Below are 19209 nucleotides of genomic sequence, written 5' to 3' on the forward strand. Positions count from 1 at the left end.
GTGTGTGTGTGTGTGTGTGTGTGTGTGTGTGTGTGTGTGTGCTCAGCAGTGCGGAAAGAGTGCATCCCTCAGGTGCTTCTCCCAGAGGAAGAGAAGATCATTGTTGAGGAGATGAAGAGCAACGGGCAGACAGTTATTGAGGAAAAGTAAGCATATTATTACTTTGAAGAATAGGTTTTCATTTACTGGTTGTACTGGCAGTGACAAAAAAAGATTTGTCATTATTTGTATTTGGATCCAGATCTTCCCTGTAATGAGATTCAGAAATATGATATTGATCCTATTGAGGCATTTGAGGAATGAATCTTCACACAGTATGACCTTGGCTCGGAAGCCAGTATAACCTTAATATACAAATGTGTTACCAAATGGTATTTTATCAAATAAACTACTTTTTAAATTACTGTATTTTCTGTTTCTTTCTTTCAGGAGCCTAGTTGATGCTGTGTATGCTTTAAAGGATGAGGTTCATGAACTGAAAAAGGTGTGAGTTTTGTCCAACCAATGTACTGAATGTGCTGAAATGTTTCACTAACACAGTGTTGAGAAAACGGAGACAATGTTCTTCACGCCAGCGACACACTCTTGTGTCCTACTCCTTGTTTAATTCTTAGTTGGTTACAGATGTGGTTGAATGTGGTTTTGGGGAGGGGTGCAGATATCAATACATTAAAATGGAAAAAATCAGAAAACAATGTTTGATGACATTCACTTTTTTTTACATAACCACATAAAAAACATTTTGTGATCAAGCTTTGTCTTAGTAAAGTTAATAAGTTAAGATAATTTACAGTAAACTTTATCATCAAAAATAACAGTAAAAGTAAATCCACAATAGATTTTCAAGGGAAAATTTAAATGTATATTATTTGAAAACTATAAATAAAAGTATTCAAAACTATATTAACATGAATTGAGAAAGTCTAAGTCAAATTTACATTAAACATGCCACCGATAAAACATCTATTACTGTGTTATTTACTAGTCTTCAATTTATCTTGCCTTATTTAGCATTTTTAACCTCTGTATTTACATTAAATCAATGCTGTGTAACACCCAATAATATAGTTAACCCAATATAAGTCAAGTCAGTTTTATTTATATAGCACATTTCATACGGCAGGCATAGACTCAATGTGCAATATAAGGACAAGTGTTTATTAATGTACAATATTTGTCAACAATTGTATCTCCTCCTATAAAGACATATTTTATATTGTAACAACTGTGTTTTACTATATTTTCACTCTTTATAGAGTGTTCACTGTTTATAGACATGGAAAATTAATTGTAGTATCAAATATTAAATATTTAAGTAGTAAATATTTATTAATATGCTGCTTATAAATGCTAAATAGGGCCTGTGCATTTGAGTTTCTTGCGAGAAGCAACGACCACACAGTCTGTTAAATACTGTCATTATCTGAATGTCTTGCAGGAGAATAAGTGGATGAAGCAGTTTCTGGAGGAGGAGCAGAAGTCTCGTAAAGAGCTGGAGAGAGTGGTCCGAAAACTGGCCAAGCAGAAGAATGATTGCTCTTGGGATGACGGCAGCCACTGAGCACATCCCTACAATCATCCTCATCCTGGTGTGGCTGTGTGTGTGTATGGGTACATTTATGTAAGCATGCTTGCAGAGGGACAGAAAGGGTCAGGTGTGCATGTGTATTTGTGTATCTGTTTATGTTGCGTCTCCATATTTCAATCACACATAGCAGAGTTGGACTCTGATGATGATACTTGGAGTTTTTCCTCTTCAAGAGCTGGAGTTTGATTTGACATTTTGATGAAATCTTGTTTGTCTTCCTGATCCAGCCTCACTAGATGACACAGCAAATATGCTTCCTCCTGAAGCAGCTCAGCTAAACCAAGACTGATAAAAACAAGAAATGGGATGTTTCAAACATACTGCCTCTCAGCTCCTGGCACTGTGAACACTCCCCAGCAAATAGAACCATTTTGGACAAGGACAAAACAAGTTCTCCACTGCTTCTTTTGCTTCAGTTGGAAAGAGAAAAGGAGCACGAAGCCATCAAGTCCAATGGGTGTTCTTTTGCATGCACTTCTGTTACCAAGGGGACTGATGTTCTTCTCATTGCATCATGACATTTTTGTCATTGTCATATTTTATTTGTCACAGGGGCCCCCAGCGGGGAAATGGATTTATTGAGCTTTCATGAGCATGTGCGATTGGCATTCTTGTAACATTCTGGACATTCACATACACAAGTTTCAGGCATTTTTCTAGGCGTTTAAGCAAATCCAACAGGTTAGCTCATTGTCTTACATTCAGTTGTTTCCAAATGCAGCCCTTGACTTTTTATTTAAACTGCATGAATGTACAGTGTTTCTACAGTACGAATTCTGCATCAGAAGTGTGATAATCAAGATATTCAGATACAGTATATAGTCCAAAGCTATCAGGGATGCAGCTGCATAATAAAATAGAAAAGGCTTAACTTTGTATCGTTTATTATATAAGAGTATGCAAATAATGACAGAGATGTCACCCCTACTCTTACTAAAATATATTATCATTTTACCATATTATTAACATAGCCTGGCTTTATTTTGGATTTATAAGAAATATTCCTATTTATTGTTCACCCAAGCATTTAATTGTGGTGTTAGCCTTATAGATATAGTTCTGCTGCCTTTACATCTGTCTGGAATTTTATTATACTACACTGATGTGTAAAGGCAGAAAAAATATCTGTTATATATATGTTTTGGCCAAGGGAAAAATTTGCATTTTTCATCACAAAAGAGGAAAACTTACTTTAATAATCAGTCTGACTTGACAATTCAGAGGTTTCTGTTTGCAGCCTCTATGGCCTTCTAGCAGGTTCCTGCAGAGCTGATGGAGACAGACTGAGGAAATGAACAGAGAAAATGTATTTGTCGGTGTAGAGTAGAGCTCAACTGTTTAAGTGCCTCCCAAAGGGGTCGATAAACTTGAGAGTTTAAGACCAGACTGGGACTAAACGCATGATTTATGTTGAAAGTGTCAGAGATGGATTGTAGTAATATTTTAATGAGAATGGCTCAAGCTTAGTGGGTCTATATTGGGTCTGAAAAACAAACAGGGCTCTGTGTGCTGTTTAAGATGCAGCCTCTTTGCGATACAGCGGTACATTTCCTCATAAGGCTGAGTGTGTGCACTGTCAACACTGTTATCTATTCTTGCTGCGCTGCAGAGCAGCAGTGGATGCTATCGAAATGCAATAAGTGACTGCTTTACTGACTGACTTCTGGGTTAGCCCCAGCATGGTAGGCCAGATTTGGAGAAATTGCAATAATGAATGAATTAACCCAATTTATTAACCAAAAAGGGCCAGGCCATGTGGTTTAGCCACCACACAGTTAGGCCGTTCATTATGTTCCCTTTGCCTTTATTTAATCAAGTCTCTTGGTATTGATGATTGTTTAAAGACGACAGAGCAGGTCCCAGGTTTCATTACAAATGATACAAAATGTAATAATATTGTAATACTGTACAATCCCTGTTGGGAAGTGCTGTGTTTGCGTGCACCTCTTTACAGGGAGGTCAGAGCACTGTGTAGGGTACAAGGCAGCACTGGTACATCTACAGCAGAGTCACTGTCTTGCTCGAGTGCGCTAAAGCAAGGTGAATTCTTGCTGTGACTGATCTTTAACCGCTGTTCCTACTGGGACGCACAGTTAGCAAGCAGACTGTCTTCAGCGTTAACAGAGGCTCTGCTGCCTGGACAGATGTACGATCATGTTTGCTGTTGAGATTAACGTTGTTGCTGTTTCTGTATTTTAAATTGTTTTCATTAAGTATAACATACTGTAGTTTTCAATTCCCATAAGCCTCAGTGAGCACTTACTGGTGGGAGGGGGCTGAACTCCGGATTCATCTTGTTTATTTGAAATGACATCTCCAGACCACTGTGTGTATTGTTTTTGAAAGGTTGTTCTATGCAATTATTGTTGTTGCAAGTATTGTAATGCTTTTTTTCTAGACACTCTGTACTTTATGTTTGGTATGGTCATTCTTTTATTAAAAATTTAATATAACAAGTGGAGTTTAGCTTCTGACATCAATTTCACAAAGCGAGAAATGGAAAACTCCAAAGATTTCACACATGTTTCAACCACACAGCATAAACTGTGTGCTCCTTTTATTCATACTGGAAAATCCACCAAGTTAGGCTTTTCCATGCAGCATTCAGCACATGTATGGTTCAGGAATTTGTAGGTTGTTCAGCTTCGGTAGCAAGAAACCCTTTATGGAAGGAGTGACTAGAATGACATCCTGTGAAAGTTCGTCGCCTCTGCATCTGTACACACCTCTACAGATATTCAAATTTTCCATGCATGAAACACTGGTAGGTTTTGTAATGTCTGTGGTGCTAACCTTGAATCTGCACTGCACTGCACATTTTTACTTTTGATGGGTTGGTGGGGGTAGAACTTTTTTATATTACTCACCCAGTATTTTTAAAATCTTATATTAGTCACCAAGCAGCTTAAAGTTACTTCTAACTCATACCTGTAGGATAAGGAGCGGCCAGTGCTTCAATAAAAAAGCAGGGCAGCGTCTAACCTGCACATGGGCATCTTAACAGGCATTTTTTCATGTTTTAACCCTTTCATTTACCAGGAATCCAGAACAGTTACTGAGAACTATAGTTTAAACTGTTCTATTCAAACCGCTCTTTCAGAATTTTGAATAATTTTTCCCGCCTTTTAGGCAGCTGTTGGTCTAAATTTAATTTTATACAGTGTAAAAATCAAATGGCACACGAGTCTTTCTTGAGTAGTGCAATACATTACAGTAAATCTTGTCATTGTGAGGCACTGTACTCATACATGTCAATAAGGAAAACTTTAAGTTCATCGTGATGGATGACACACATGAAACAAGTCTAAATTGCTTGGTAATAATTATGACTCATACACCATATGGAAATGAATGGAAACCACTGGCTCCCTGGAAAGAAGGAAAAATACTACAAAAGTGGAAAATCTGCAGCTTGCTTTGAAAAACTGTCAGCAGTAAAACACGTATATGATTTGTAGTCTTAACTTTTTAAAAATAATCACATGTTGATACTGTAATTGTTTCCCACAAAGGTGATCTTTCTTGTACCACTGAAAACAACATGCAGTTTGATGTGTGTGTACAGTTTATGAGAGATCGACATTACTAAGATTAGTTAACCTTTTCAAGTGGTAACCTTCTTCTTGAGTGGTCCTGTTTCTTGTGGATTAGCATCATGACAAAATCCAACTTCGCTCTGTGGTTTCTTGTGACCTAGATTAATTTAAGACCACAGCGGAACAGGCTGAACTAGAGGGTTTTGCACTTTACAGTAGATATGATTACTGTCTGATCTCTGAGTAGCCAATGGAGGACCATTTTGGGTACGTCAGAGGAAGAGTGTTGATGGTCTTCAGCAAACGTTGCAGTGTTAATGATGATTTTTAACTTGTATAAATTCACCTGATCCCCTGTCCCTAATCCTGACTCATGAAGCATCTCAACACTGATTCTTTTTAGGACTTTTTTTGTTAACAGAAAATGGCAGCACACCTTTCCTTTACACCATTTAAAATATTCTGCATGTTCATTCAGATATGCTCCATTCTTGTACATGCACACAAGGTAGCTGTGTAATCCAACACTGCCAACATCTAATATGTGGTGCTTTAGACCAGATGTTTAAGTCTAATGTCTAAATGGGCAGATGCAAGAAAAACTAATGAGAAGAGAAGAAATATATAGAAATAATTTTAGATTAAATATAAGAATTTCATTTCACATCCATACAATCTCATTTACATCAATAAATACAGAACAGAACCATTCATAAATTTACCATAGAAACAAACAATAACACACATGTATATGAAATTTAATAAATTATAGTTTAGGAATGTGGTCTTTGTGTCTCAAAACCACAAAAAAAGTTATCAGTCCAGAGTATTTAACAGTGTTCTCAGTAGATTTATATCCACGTCCATCCATTTACTGAGTTCCCACTCTTTAGCTTAGGTCCATGCACATGCTCATATAGAAGTCCTACAGTTTGTACATCCCAAAGGTTGTGGCTATGTCATCGTAGTCCACCAGTGAAAGGTTTTGTACCCAGACACTGAGCTGGTCTCCTTTCTCGAGTGTGACCACCCTTCCATGCGTGGCTGTGCACAGGTGAGGGATAGATGTTTTCTCTCTGTGCAGACTGCAGGAGGCCTGCATCACAGTCTTCTCTTCTCCTTTTTCGTCTTTCCTCAGCTTGACTCTGCTGGCCAGTGGGACCATTAAGTCGCTCTTGGTGAAGGTCACCGTGGAGTAGACGTAGTATTCACCAGACTGCAGGATAGTCAGCCAGCTCTTGTGGTAGTAGTTGATGTTCCTACGAATTGAGTGGTCCATGTCCCACATGAGATAGCCAGCTGGAGAGACAGAGGGAAAGGTTTATATTATTTATATATCAGTTTATATCAATTATTATTGAAAATATTTTACTCTTCTAAATAGATTTTTGGCTATTTATGGTTGCATTAAAAAAAAATTCAAAATCTGTCATTTTCATAGTTTCTTACCTGAAGATATCTTTGGTGCTTGACTGTCGACTACCATGCCTGCCAAGGCTTTGTAGGCACTTCTCTGTTCTTCTGATGAGGAAAAAGCAGCTGGAGAAAAGAACAAACATCTGGTCAGAGACATTTTTCAGAGTGGATTTTTGTAATCAACTTAATGTATAAAATTACTTTCAGGAAGAAATAAATGAAATGAATTTACCTTGTCCTTCAGCTGAGGGAGGTCTTTGCTGTAGGAAGGAATAAAGTAGATCAGTAAAACATCCTGAACATAGAGTTCCCTATGAAAATTATTATTTATGTATAATATTCATAAGAATACGGCTTCCACTCTTTGTTCACTAAATGCTCTCCTTGTAACAAGATACTGTACTGACACCTCACCTGCTTGTTCAAGAGCATTTCCTGTGTTTCAAATATGTGAAATTAGACAGATCTATTTCAGTACCTTAGTGTGGTCAAAACCATTCACAGTGCTGCAGACAGTTGCTTCATGTGTTAGTATAGAAATGCAACTGAAAGATATCTGTAATAAAAAAGTTTTGTTTGTTGTAATTTAAAATTAAAACTTGATTTTTAAGTGTAATACTAGTTGAAGATTTTTTCAATAACAATATTGTTTTTTTTCTTTAAGTTATCATCTTTATAAAGTAAATGCAAAGTAAAATGTTTTAACTTGTAATGGCTTGGAGTATTACTTTGTAATTGCAACCAAGACATCTTAACTGTACTTTGTTAAAATCTTCGTTTATAAGAGAAACTTTTTACCATTTTGTCATTGTAGTACAGATAGATGAATCCTCCAACAGACAGCAATAAATGCAGCACCACTACACCAACCAAGAATCGGATGAGAGGCTTGCTGTGGCCTGGTGATGGAAGAGGAGTTGGGATGAGGACCGGGTGAGACCTGTTGAGGCGCGGAGGCACCGGCGGTGGAGCCAGGCTGGTCTGGTAAGTGTTGATCATGGTAGAGAGGAGCGGTGAAATCTAGATCTGCCTGGTGTCCGTGACATCCCATGCACTTATGAACTGCTGTTCTCTCGAGCAACTGAGTTTTACTCTCGCTACTTCCTGGAAGCTCTGAAGTCTGCATGGTACAAATCCAAAAGATATGTGACCTTTGGTGAGTACATGTGTGTATGTGAAATACCTTGTTGCATTTTTTTTCCCTTCCTCTCTGACATGTGCACCTAAATTCCTCAAAATGTGACCTTGCATTACTCAGTATTTCTGTATCAGTGTGGCAACTCACCTGTTTTTGGCAAATAGGGTACAAATTCCTATGAAGTGTATTATAATGTATGACATACAATACATAATAGTATTTAAAGTTGGCAACATTACACAGAGCATACTGGAATGCCTTTTTATTAAGTGCTCACAAATGGCCGCAGCAGCAGCAAACAGATATGATTTAAAGAGTCATACTAAAAGCAGAAAAGAACACATTTACTACACACACTACTCTCAATAAAACATCAATGTCATGGTTCAGTGACCACTACACAAATTCAGACCGTATGACCATGCAGTCCAAAAAGTAACCAAGGAGTCCTTTCTCAAATTTTCACAAAGTTGCTTTGATTATTTGGTTTTTTACTTTACATGGAATTCAGAAGGGACACCTTTAAAGAACTATATGCAATGTCCAAATGCCAGGTCAGTACAGCTAAGAGCTTTCTGAAATCCATTCAGTTCAGTTCAATTTGAAAGAACTTTATTCAGATACATGACAGGTTTGTCAATATGCAATAACAACCACAGAATATGCCTGTGTATATTCTCATTTGTCCAGGTCATGGTATCCTAAAGGAGTTTTTTTTTTATATCAAAACGCAACTGGACTTTGATTATTTGTCTGGGAAGACGTTTCACCTCTCATCCAAGAGGCTTCATCAGTTCGTGTACGCATCTGACCAGGCTGACCCAGCCTGGTCAGATGCCTGGTCAGATGCTGATGGATGAGAGGTGAAACGTCTTCCCAGACAAATAATCAAAGTCCAGTTGCGTTTTGATAAAAAAAAAAAACTCCTTTAGGAAACCACAGAATATGTGAACTGTATTTGGTTGTGGTGGCACATTCACCTGGTATGTGACCCACTAATTTTTTTCGTTGTACCCACACAGTCTCTTCAGGCTAATGTGAAACGTTTTTTATGTGGCATATTCAACCCATTAGTCACAGAGTGCTGAAAAAGCAGAAAGCAGCTTAGGATCTTTTACTTGAGTGACAGATAGCTTGGTAGCTAGAGAGTTAGATTTTAAAAATCACAGTAATACTGAGTTAGTGAGTGAGTAGAAAACCACCCAAGACAATGGGTTGTATGACTTAATGGTAGTGATATTTTTACTGCTACCGTACCACTGCTATCATCTACTCTAACTCTTTTTAAAATCTCATGACAATATCTGTTACTGATTGTTAATAATATGTTTATCCTTTGCAGTTTTGAATGTTGAACTGATAACATTTAGTATGAAATGTGAGTTTCTTCATCCACCGGTACTGCGTGGTTAAAGTTAACCCAGTACAGGTGTTGCTTTTAAACCACATTAAACCTAAAAAACCTAAATATGTATAATATATTGTACTCTATGTATACTGTATAGTGCACACCATAAAAGAACTAGATATGCTATACAATAGAATACATTCATGAATTTGTATTAAAATAGCATCTCTGATCTGAAGTTTATTTAAGTAGAATTTTTCCAATGAAAAATGTTTTTCATCTAAAAATTTACACTAACATACATGCAGCCAAAACAACATAAATTGTTTTCTTGTACTTTCACATATGTATAGTTGTGGTAATGCAACCACTAGGAGAAGACTCCAAATGTTCATATAAATAGCACTTGTTTCGTGTGTCTTTTGCAACGGCTCATAGCTTCCCCCTAGTGGTTCAAATTGTCATCAACTGTAAATATGTACATAGAGTATTTACATGAATATACTTACAATGAATATATTAAATGTTGATAAACCCTCTTTTTTCCCTACTTTTTCGTCAGTGTCATCAGACATCATGTGATCATTTCATTGATAGTGTTAAGTTATATTCATGTAATTGTTGAACCAGGATCTCTATATATTAAATTCTGTCCATTAAGTGGCATATTACACAGTACTATGTTGTAGTAATTGTGGTGGCTGTTTATTGTGGAAAAGGAAAAGAACTGAGAGACAAGGATGATGCTTCAAAATCAAAGACACCTATATACTGTATGTCTAACTGATAGGAGGGGGTGGAGTTTATTTTTATGTAAACCATGAAAGACATTCATTGATCTTTAATTTATATCTGCATGTACATGCGAGAGAGAAAAGTAACATAATGTATTTCCAGAGTTTTCATTCAGAACAGATACTATAAATAGTTATATGCATATATGGAAGGTCAACACATGATCAACTTAAATAGGCATTTAAGCAGAGGCTGAACTGCATGGCAATGAGTTTGCATTTAAATGTTAAATAGTTGACAGTGACATTCATCTTCATATGTAAAATCAAAGGCAAGGTGTTGAGAGAGGGCAGTTGTGTCTTTTAGTTGCACTTTGGATTCTGGACATTAATTCAGAAAAAAAAAAAAAAAATTGTTTTAACTTTCACAGTCTGTCAGATGAAAAAGATGAAAAAAACATTTATGGAGTGTAGTGGACAACAAGTGTGTGGTGGTCATTGTGGCGGCTGCAGAGGGCAGCGTTTCTGGAGCTGCTGTGGATTTGAGGTTGTGCAGAGCTCAGAGAGGCTTGTCTATGAATGGGGAAGAAGCCTGAAAGCTGTGTCCTGGGTGTTCGGTGCACCTCTCTTTGAACAGACTGGGGTTCCCCGTTGCACTTAATCAAGGCCACAAAGCACCTATAAAACTGTGTAAAAGCACAAAATAGAGGATTCATCATTTCCAGTTAGCACTGATTTGGTGGTAAACTTCATGCATGTAACACCCGATTAAGTGGCGATTAAGAGACACTGAGAGTAAAATGACTGAGACTGAGCTTTCTCTCCACTTTACAATTAGACAGAGCAGAGCAGTCAGTCACATGTACTGCAACCAACAGATCTTACATAACATACTTCAGTCTAGTGACAAATGGAGTGAAGATGGGGATTCTGGGTCACCTTTAATAATAATAATAATAATAATAATACATTTTATTTGGCAGCACCTTTCACAGCACTCAAGGACACTTTACAGAAGATTAAAAACACAATAAAAATAATAAAAACAACAGACAGTTAAAAAGAAAACAATGAAATTAAAGCGAATATGCAGATTGAAACAGATGAGTTTTGAGTCTTGATTTGAACTGGGGTAAAGAAGCAATGTTACGGATGTCTGGTGGGAGAGAGTTCCAGAGTTGGGTGGTGCTGAGGCGGGCGGATGGCATAGAGAGGTGAACGGAGGAGGAAGACCAGAGGGAACGAGAGGGGGTGGTGATGCGGAGGAGATCAGCCAGATGGGGGGGGGGGGGGGGGTTGTGGATGGCTTTGAATGTAGTATAGAGAAATCACCACTCTGCCCAAGTTTCTCACCTGGTTGTTGAAGAACATGTAGATGACTGGGTTGATGACAGTGCTGAACTTGGCTAGGACTGAGGGCACCACACTAGCCATGGGAGTGACCAGTCCCAGCTTACCGAAGGTAGCTATCAGGGCCATGATGCCGTAGGGCATCCAGCACAGCATGTAGCAGGACACCATGGATAGCACCATCACCAGAATGTGCTGCTCTCTGCGCTGAGCTGCCATCAGATTGATTTTACCCACCTGGTGATGTAAAAAATGAGGAGAGGAAGGGGTACAGATGTTAAACCTGTCTTGACAATGATTTTACCAAGTACTGACTTAGATAATGTTTTCAATACCTCTCCCACATGCATTTCTGTGTGTTCTTTGTTTCTTTATTTACTTTATTTTGTTGCATTCATTATCTTAGTTTGTCATGGGATTGACTACATTAAATCCACACTATGTGTAGTATCTGAAAATGTCTTTCATTGGTGCCATCCAGTGGTACTATCAAAAAAAACCACTGTGACACAGCAGTGCATGCTGAAACTCTCCTCCCTCGATTCTCAAGGATCCCACCTGTGGACACTGAGATGAATGAAAGCAACACGTTGAGAGCAGCGACCTACACTAATATTGTTTAACTTTTCTATAAATAAAAACCCATCAGAACAATGTGAAAGAGGTTATAATCACAACTCTGGTCACTACTCACTTTCATACATAGCTCACCTCAGCAAGTTCCATTTTCTGATGAAGCCCGTGAGGTGTGAGGTGCTCTGAAAAGGCTAAGTGAACCTTGAGTTGAGATTTTTTTGTAATTCAAGATATAGTGGATTTAAAGAGGCATTTCAGCAATTTAGTCCTTCCTCAAAAGAGAGAGATTACATGCCTTGTTTGGGTCAAGCTCCAAAAACACTAGATCCAACACTTCCCATAATGCATTTCCCTTAATGCAACTCAGTAGCATCCTTCCCTGTCTGGTGTTATGTTTTAAAGATATGGGGCATCTTTCACCGAGGACTGCTTGTGACAAGTAAACTGAAATCATTTAATCATTCAGCTTTAACATCCATTTGGGCTTTGCATTCTTTTGTGTCGTGACAAGCCAAAAAAAAAAAACAGAGCTTTTTTTTCATTTTGTGCTATTTATCAATTGTCCCCCACTGTTTCATAGACAAAAGAATGACTGCTGGATCTAGTGGATCAAAGACCCAGTAATGGTCATGTCACAGTAACCATAGAAGCACTCATTAAAAAATACCACATGGTTAAAGTTTGGTGGCCATTGCACATGCTCTGGCGTGTTTCATTACATCTTTCCTGCTGGTTTCATCCTGATGTACTGTGGCTGTGGGCTAAAATTAGCTCAGGTATATCATAAGCCAAGTGGTTAAAGCGCTGCCTCATCTGCCGTGACTGTCACTTCCTCAGTATTGATTTCATACGCCTGTGGTCACTGCCTTGTGTAATTATCATTGTGATACTCATCTCGGTGCTTCAGAATGAGAATGTCTGCCTGGTGAACGCGGCCCTCCTTTCTGTCGGATTACTGCACATCTTTCATACACTCAATTAAACTTAATCTTGTATGGAATTAGGTCATAACCTTTGTTGCTTTGTGTCCTCCATCACCTGCCATGCAATAACTATTCTGACAACGTTCAATCAGCAGTGATTTCTGCATGGCTGATCTTTTGTTCTTGTTCTCACCGTTACCCACAGAGAAATTATGACAAGCATCTCAATTAAATCACCCCAGCAAATGACCTAATACACAATTCTGTCATATTTCAACAGAGACTAAAATATGATAAATAAACTCAAGAGTGCTACAGAATTCTGCTCCATGGAAATACATTTTTCCTTTTGTTTTGGAATAAAATGGTATATTTTGTGTTGAAATAGGTCCATTGTCAATTCATCAAGACACAATTATTACACAATTACACAATTATGTAAGAATAAATCTCAAAAATGTGAGTTTGTAGAAGAAGCTTTATAGATAGCATGGTGAATACAATCTAAATGCGATGCTGTCATGTGGAGAAAAAAAAATCCAAGCTCAATCCACACTGATGCTGTTGATATAAATGTCATCTCTCCATCTGACGTGTCTTTTTCAGTCACCTATGAGAAGCTGCCAGAAGGCGCTGCACACTGATTGCTCTTGTTTCTAAGAAAAGCCTAAGGCAGGGCTCTCAGTTGGAGGGCGACTAGTGCGTGGCTGAGCCCCCATTCAACAGCACAGTAATCAAATCAGCAAAGCCCTTATATGCTCTGACTCCCTCGGGTGCACAGAGCTTAAAAAAAAATGGAGGTGTTTATATAAAAGCAGGTATCCATTAGTAACGGGTTGCTTCCACAATCTAAAAATACCTTCTAGGTGATTCATTAATAGGAGTAGTAGCAGCAAAGTGCATTGAGGCGCCCAACACTAATTTGGAGCCCTTTATCATCACTTATTTGTGAGACTGGCAAGCTTATGTAAACCCCACCGAGGTGGGGATGAGTCACTGGAAACTGAGAGGGGGTCATTGCCCTCAAGAATGCTGCCAGGCTCTGAAACCCCACTTGCTCCTCTGAAGACGCTGCCCCTCATTCCTTCTCCTGCTGGATAAATTGATTGTAAAACTGTGAACACAGAGCTGTGGCCTCTAGGATTATCTGGCTTGATGCTCCTTGAAATTAGCTTTAAAAAAACAAAACAAAAAAGAAATCGTGACCAAGTGTTAGTGGGATTTTGACAGCCATCACTCAAATCTGAGCTGCGATCTTATGTCTCAAGAACACCTTGACAGCTCAAGAGTCACAGTGGAGCCCAATTTATCAGAGTTATTAAGGCTTATAGCTGAGCAGATCGTGAAAGGCAGCACTTTGAGCACATTATCCTGAAGAAAATTACAGCTCTTTACATGCAGTCTGTACCATATGTGTTTTATACTGAACCTTTGTAAACGTGTATATGGTTTTCTGTCAGGTAATGTAAGTGATTGTACAGTGTGTCCAGCCATAGCAAATGGAATAACAAAGGTACAGCCACACCTATTTCAGTGACATAATAAAGCTGCAAACAAAGAAGGAAATGTGAAACAACTGTGACAAAAAAGGGGGGAAATTGATTCGAATGGAAACACTTCAGGAAGGATTTTCAGTGGAAAAGTCGTCAATACACCACAGACAGCACATAGGTATCTAAATTTAGATCCAAGCCGCTTTAACTCTGAGCTTCCATCTATTTTCAGTGATTTTCTCATTTGTGCTATTTTATGGGAAGACGTTCCCATTCCCTCTTGCACATGAATGAGAAAGTATGTATACATACAATAATAAAAACACTGAAATCCAAAGAAAGCAATGGCCCTTGACCTAAACTTTATGTCATATGTGTTCTTTTTTGTTTTTGTGTCCCCTATAAAACACATTGCATAAAAAACAATCTATTAAACAAGCTTTATTAATAAATACATGTGTTTTGTATAATATCGGCAAAAGAGTTACTTGTACAACTCCTAAAATTTTTTTTTTTTTTTTTTTAAACATTGTCGATGAATCTGTGAATCAAAGCAGTTTTCAGTAGATGATAAGTTAATGATACTTTATATCTGGTTAGTTAGCTGTTAGTCCTATGTCAGGCACGTTAGACCGACTGATGGGTTGAACGTGGCAAGTCCTTTTTAAGAGTGTAACAGGTTAGTATGCACTCACCCTCCTGATTGCAATCAAGATTCGGCCATAAGAGTAGACCATGAGTAGAAGGGGCAGCAGCAGGCAGAAGATGAAGAGACACAACACATATGAGATGCTGGTGGGCGAGCGGAGGTGCCACTGGACAGAGCATGTGGTCCCGGGTCCCTCGGGCCCATAGCTGCTCCACCCCAGGAAGGGTGGCAATGTCCAGAGGAGAGAGTAGAGCCAGGAGCCTCCGACACAGAGCCAGGCCTTCCTGAAGTTTGAGATGTCAACCTGGGAGGAACGCAGCACAGTGGTGTAGCGCTCATAGGAGAGAACAGACAGGGACACCAGGGACACAATCCCTTATGAAGCAAAAGAGGAGAAAACACAGAATAAGTTAGATATAATAATCAGAAAGCAATTTTTAGTTAATCTTTGGAACAATGCTTCTCATTTTCCCACCAACAATTCTTAACTGGTTCGCTTGGTGGAGGGACAGTCCATGCCCAACCTGCCTTGCTGTTTCATGTAATTTCAATACATCTTAATGTAACCTAAGTGCTTTATATTATACATTTACAACAAGGCAAAACTTTCATCTGAAGCTGTATGCGACCATCACATGATATTATCGAAACATGTGCCCTCTCGCTGCTGTTGATCCTCACCGATCTTAGACAGTGAGGCACTAAATGTACTGTATAAATTAGTGGAGTAATTATAGTGTAGAAACGAGTGATTGATAGGACATCACTGAAGACCAGCTCTGTAAATGACTGAGGTGACTGTGGGTCACCTGAATGTGTGTGGAAAAGTGTTTCTTTCTCCTTTTATTGTGACAGAAAACCTTGAGACCAAAAGACCCTCAAAGAATAACCCACCCCTCACATGATGTTCAGCTGCTGTCATCACTGTGCCTTTTTGCTGCCTCTGTGGATGGCAACAAAGGTGTATCAGTTGGTCCACCACTTTGGTCCAGACTGAGGGATCTGAACAACCGTTTGATGGATTGCCAGAGATATTCATAGTTTATACACATTGAATCCTGATGACTTTGGTGATCACCAGCTGACTTTTCCTCTAGCACCACCACAAGATTTCATTCTGTGGTTTTTGTGAGAAATGTCTCAAAAACTACTGGATGGATTGCCATAAAATTTGGTACAGATATTCATGTACTTGAAATTCCATTTAGCGCTATGGTCCCGTTAATACATTTCCCAGAATGCCTTCAGACTGTATAAAGAAGGTACAATCTTGCTAGCCTCAACTCCTCACCTACATGAATGACTGTTGATAATCAAAAAAGTGAGCTTCACTGTCAAACCTTCTTGGTTAGGTTAGATTGTGGGTTGGATTAGTCCTTTAACAATGTTTGTGGATGTGTGTGTGAAAAAGAATGTTTATGTATGTGTTTGTTTGTTTCTGTTGTACTCTCCTTTAAATGCTTTTGTTTCTGTTTTATTGTCTTTTAAATGCAATTTTAATGTCTTCTTAATGTCTTACCTTTAACGTAGCAGGTCCCTCTCTAAAGCACTTTTAAATAGCCTTGTGTCTAAGTGGTGCTACATAGATGAAATTGCCTTGCCATATTGAAGGGCATGTAAATGTGCGTGTTAACTGTGACACATCAGTAGGATGATGAGGTAACACAAAGTTTTTCTTTTGTCCAACAAATACAAAGACAGGATGTGCATTTCTAACTCAGCTGCTAAAATCTTTGAACTGAAATATTTCATTATAGTTCTTACACGCCCCGTATAGGCCTACGGTATATGTTCCTGTATGCTGCCTATAGAGGGGGTGGTGCTCAGGATTCAACAGAATAAGAGGTCAAGGGAGCAAAACCAAATGAACTCCATAAAATGTCACATTGGACCTGAATCATCTGCACAGGATGAATAAACTGCAACAGTATACTGTCTCTTACTGTCACTGGCTTCCATGTGTAGCCTCATAATAGCCTAGTTATGTTTTGAATCTCAGTGTTGTCTTCGGTCTTAATTGGTTTTTAAAATAGCCAATCAACTGTATTGATGATACATATCAATTTAAAATGAATGGAGAAATCTTTCTTCTCTGATGCCCTTCTGTTTAACTCAAATCGGTGACACTTGAACTGCAGCATGGTTGTTTTTGCTTTATTTAGCAAGTGGTGGAAATTAGTTCTGTAATTTTGAGATAATAGTATTTTCAGATTATGCTATGTTTATGATTTTACACCACTACATTTCAGAGAGAGGTATTGTATACTAACTGTACACTAACTAACTGTATACTTCTAACTATATGCTACTTGCACATTAAGATTTTACATATAAATTGCCAGATTTAAAGTATGCTATATTATTACAGCAGCTTACATGGACTACATCAATAATGATCCAATAATAATAATACTCTAAAAGGTTCTATGTACTTTTACTTTTTGATATCTAATATTTGGCTGATAATAGTTTTGCACTTTTACTTTACAATTTTGAATGCAGGACTTTTACTTGTAAATTTGTATTTCTACACCCAAGTGTTGCTACACTATTATCAAAGGATCTAAATACTTCTTCCACCACTGCCTTTAACAAAGTCAGTAACCCCAACTTGTTGAATTCATCATAAAAGTTCCTACTTTCAACACAAGTTGGTGGAAAGCGGGAGTAAACAGATATATTTAGAGTCTATATTTGCAGGTGTCACTTACCGAAGAGGGAGTTGGCGAACCCGTACCACTTGCAGCCGTACTCTCCAATGAGCCACCTCCCGTGCAGACTCGCAGCAAAACTGAAGGGTGTCCCGAAAACGCAAACGAGGATGTCGCTCAGGCTGATGTTCAACAGGATGAGATTGATGGGCGTCCAGAGAGAGCGAAACTTTGCGAACACGAGCAGAGTGAGGAAGTTGTTGAGGATTCCCGCGACTAAAATGAAGCCGAGGCATACTGCCACCACTGTGTGGCCAGTCCGGCTCAGCCCGCCGGGGCTGTGGGACGCCGGGGTGTCCCGCAGGGTGGCGTCGGTGCTGAGGCTGGAGCTGGAGAGGGAACTGTCTGTGGTGCTGAAATTGCAACCGCGCATGTGGACGACCATAGCAATGGGAGGAGAGCAGAGGGCTGGAGCTGGACACACACAGCGAGAAGCTCAAAGTCCCTCACAGACCCGCTACAGCGCTGCGAGGGCCGTTATTACACAGTTATTAGAAGTCGAGAGAGTTGAGTGTGCCCTGTGCTCTTCTTTATACCTGCACCCTTACAATAAATGCAAATACCCCCACCCCTTCTCTCTGCCTCGCGCAAACACATACTTCTTCCTTTCTTAGAATCTCTCCAGTTATTATAGTCAGTCCTCTTGATCACAATGCCCTGTGTAAATAGAATAAATCCACCAATTAATTGCTTTCCAGCTGCAAATTCAATGCCTTTCAAGGCACTGTGCTGAGCTTATTTTAAGACGTGAAATAAATTCGCATAGTTCCACCGACTTCACTGGGTTTTCGAATTTTTCACGGCAGATATAGACCAGATCAAATGATTGTCCAAATAGAAGTTGTGATTTTTTACAGTCACACTGGAGAGAATTACTCCCAGCGTTCCCCTTCGGGAATACGAACTTTGGTTGCATGACTTTGCTAAGCTCTGCATTTCATATACATTGCTGCTTTCTGTGCCAGACTGTTTCTGTGTGCAGCTGCATACAGCTGCTTCAATTGAGCACAAAGTAAGTCACCGACAAAGGAAGTTTCGCACCTGCTCAGCATTCTTTCTGCACAGCATCCAATACAATAAACCACCCACTGTTTATGTGTGTTTGATTCTATCTAAATTACAGTAACCATTTTCCAAGTTGTCCTTACAGTCAGCATTGTGCAAACTTACAGAGACTTGAAACCCATTTAAGACGATCCGTGTAGAAAATCTAAGTTGGCGGAGTTCCGTCATTGTTGCATGCAGTGGAGACAGCTGCATTGACATAAAATGATAATATTGATCTGACAACAGCAAAAGCAGAAGTGATGTTCACAGCAATTGGCTATTTCATTACTTCATTCAAGAATGTGTGAACTAATGGAAACCAAAGGATGCTAGTACAGAAATAAACATTCTGAACAATATGACACAATATGCCATGCCTTATGTACTATTATAGTAGCCTAAATTGTAGAAAATGTAATCTGCTATGATTAATATTTTCTTTTACATGGTTTTCACTCATAAAAAGATTTTTCATTTTTAAATCTGAAAAGGGGCTGGAAGCAGGGGTGTTGCTAGCTTTCAAGACACTGGGGGCTTAGCCCAGACTTTTGCAGGGGGGTCCAGGATCTGCATCACTGTTATTGACAATATTGATTGAACAGACTGGTTTAACATATGCTGTATAGACTTATTTATTTAATCTGAGAAGATTGAATTGTTTTGTTTATCTTTTATTGCTTGATTAGTAACCCTGACATAT

At 38.7% G+C, this 19209-nt stretch overlaps 3 protein-coding genes across 5 annotated transcripts in view; 1 reads left to right on the plus strand and 2 right to left on the minus strand.

Moving 5' to 3' along the window:
* arhgef6 (Rac/Cdc42 guanine nucleotide exchange factor 6) overlaps positions 1-4040 on the plus strand; it is a 26587-nt gene extending 22547 nt beyond the window's left edge. For 2 of the 3 annotated variants that reach the window (XM_022759838.1, XM_022759840.1), the window contains 3 exons: positions 47-146; positions 430-484; positions 1439-4040. In XM_022759838.1, coding sequence (XP_022615559.1) covers positions 47-146; positions 430-484; positions 1439-1561 — 278 coding nt within the window. In that variant the 3' untranslated portion in view covers positions 1562-4040. The remainder of the gene's footprint in view (positions 1-46; positions 147-429; positions 485-1438) is intronic. The other variant, XM_022759839.1, reaches the window with a different exon arrangement.
* A 68-nt stretch (positions 4041-4108) lies between these two features.
* LOC111232361 (tumor necrosis factor ligand superfamily member 6-like) lies at positions 4109-7583 on the minus strand. Its single transcript, XM_022759841.1, has 4 exons — positions 7339-7583; positions 6773-6800; positions 6574-6663; positions 4109-6423 (listed from the first exon to the last, which is right to left on the minus strand). Exons 1-4 carry the CDS (start codon positions 7537-7539, stop codon positions 6050-6052), a joined length of 693 nt encoding a protein of 230 aa, XP_022615562.1. The 5' UTR covers positions 7540-7583; the 3' UTR covers positions 4109-6049.
* Positions 7584-10221: 2638 nt separating this feature from the next.
* On the minus strand, positions 10222-17847 carry LOC111232567 (pinopsin-like). The gene is made up of 4 exons (XM_022760148.1): positions 17463-17847; positions 14798-15126; positions 11114-11347; positions 10222-10446 (listed from the first exon to the last, which is right to left on the minus strand). The coding sequence occupies exons 1-4, from the start codon at positions 17845-17847 to the stop codon at positions 10222-10224; spliced, it is 1173 nt and encodes a 390-aa protein (XP_022615869.1).
* Positions 17848-19209: the final 1362 nt, after the last annotated feature.

Source organism: Seriola dumerili, unplaced genomic scaffold, assembly GCF_002260705.1.
Source record: "Seriola dumerili isolate Sdu_G_001 unplaced genomic scaffold, Sdu_1.0 BDQW01000331.1, whole genome shotgun sequence".
In the NCBI taxonomy this organism is placed as follows: Eukaryota; Metazoa; Chordata; class Actinopteri; order Carangiformes; family Carangidae; genus Seriola; species Seriola dumerili.